Source organism: Trypanosoma cruzi, genomic scaffold, assembly GCF_000209065.1.
Source record: "Trypanosoma cruzi strain CL Brener 1047053516679 genomic scaffold, whole genome shotgun sequence".
Classification (NCBI taxonomy): Eukaryota; Euglenozoa; class Kinetoplastea; order Trypanosomatida; family Trypanosomatidae; genus Trypanosoma; species Trypanosoma cruzi.
The window spans coordinates 104,642-105,703 of NW_001849442.1; the positions used below are offsets into that span (position 1 = coordinate 104,642).

General features: G+C 43.6%; 1 protein-coding gene across 1 annotated transcript, besides 1 other annotated feature; it reads left to right on the forward strand.

The window, feature by feature from the left end:
• Positions 1 to 1,062: a sequence feature (haploid, non-Esmeraldo-like haplotype).
• On the forward strand, positions 546 to 1,062 carry Tc00.1047053410243.10 (hypothetical protein, conserved; the record flags this gene model as incomplete). Its single annotated transcript, XM_797058.1, has 1 exon — positions 546 to 1,062. A coding segment is annotated over one exon (517 nt), but the record flags the coding sequence as incomplete, so codon positions are not given.

Consider the following 1,062-nt stretch of genomic DNA (forward strand, 5'->3'; position numbering starts at 1 on the left):
GGCAATCAAACGCGGCCTGAAAACTGGGCTCTTGGACGAGTGGTGGGTAGGTGGGAATGTACATGTATGCGGTCATCTTCTCTGCCAGTATGTGTATGTGTCTTCTTGCACCTGTGTCTTTTCATTTGATTTTTTTTTGTTTTTTTCTTTATAGTTACGTGTGTGGGTTTTTACCTTTTAAGTGTCCACATAGCAGAATAAGAGATTGAAGCATAGGTTGTAGTGGCGCAAGGAAACACAAGCAAAGGCGTGCACGCTTATTTTTAACAACACCGCGTCGCTACAAAAACAAATATATATATATTTATAGGGGGAAAGAGAAGGATTGAGTGGTGTAGGCAAAGGGAAAAGAAAAGGAAGTTTACGAAAAGAAAAGCAACGGTTGGACCTAAGGGTCATCTTTGTTTTTTGTTGTTGTTTTATTTTCTTTTAAAGAGAAGGAAAGTAATTCTTGGCATTGGTTTTTTACCTGATCGCGTTCTTTTTCTCTGATTTCTTTTGGATTATTTTCCTTGTTTTTCCCTTTTGGCTTGGTGTATTTCGACATGGACAGAGAGTCGTCATCGCAGTTCACAGCTGACCGTGACGCGGAAGCTGTGCCCCACATCACGTCGAGGGAGGAACTCGCCGCACCATTGAGTATCACGAGGAGTAACGCCGAGTTACTGGGAAATTTGGATGATGATGATGGCAGCAAAAACTACAGTAATGAGAAGGCGGAGAGCGGGTTATTTAGGAATGAGGAAAGTCTGATGTCAAGGGAAACGTTATGGGGGAGCCCGTGCAGGCCAAAAAGCGACTTCAGTATTTCTTGTGGTGCCTCATTACGCGATGGTACTTTATCTAAGGCCTTTCAAGGGGAGCAGGTGCCCATGCAATTAAACGAGGAGAATCTCTGTCAGATGAAGAGGGAGATGGCGGAAGGAAAAGTGATCTTGCAACCCGAATTAATTGACGTTGATCCATACCACATTAAGCGAAGGGCGGCCAAAGAGAAAAATGTAAGCGTTATTTCAGTGGCGTCAGAGGCAGAAGATGCAACCGGCTCTTCAATTGTGAATT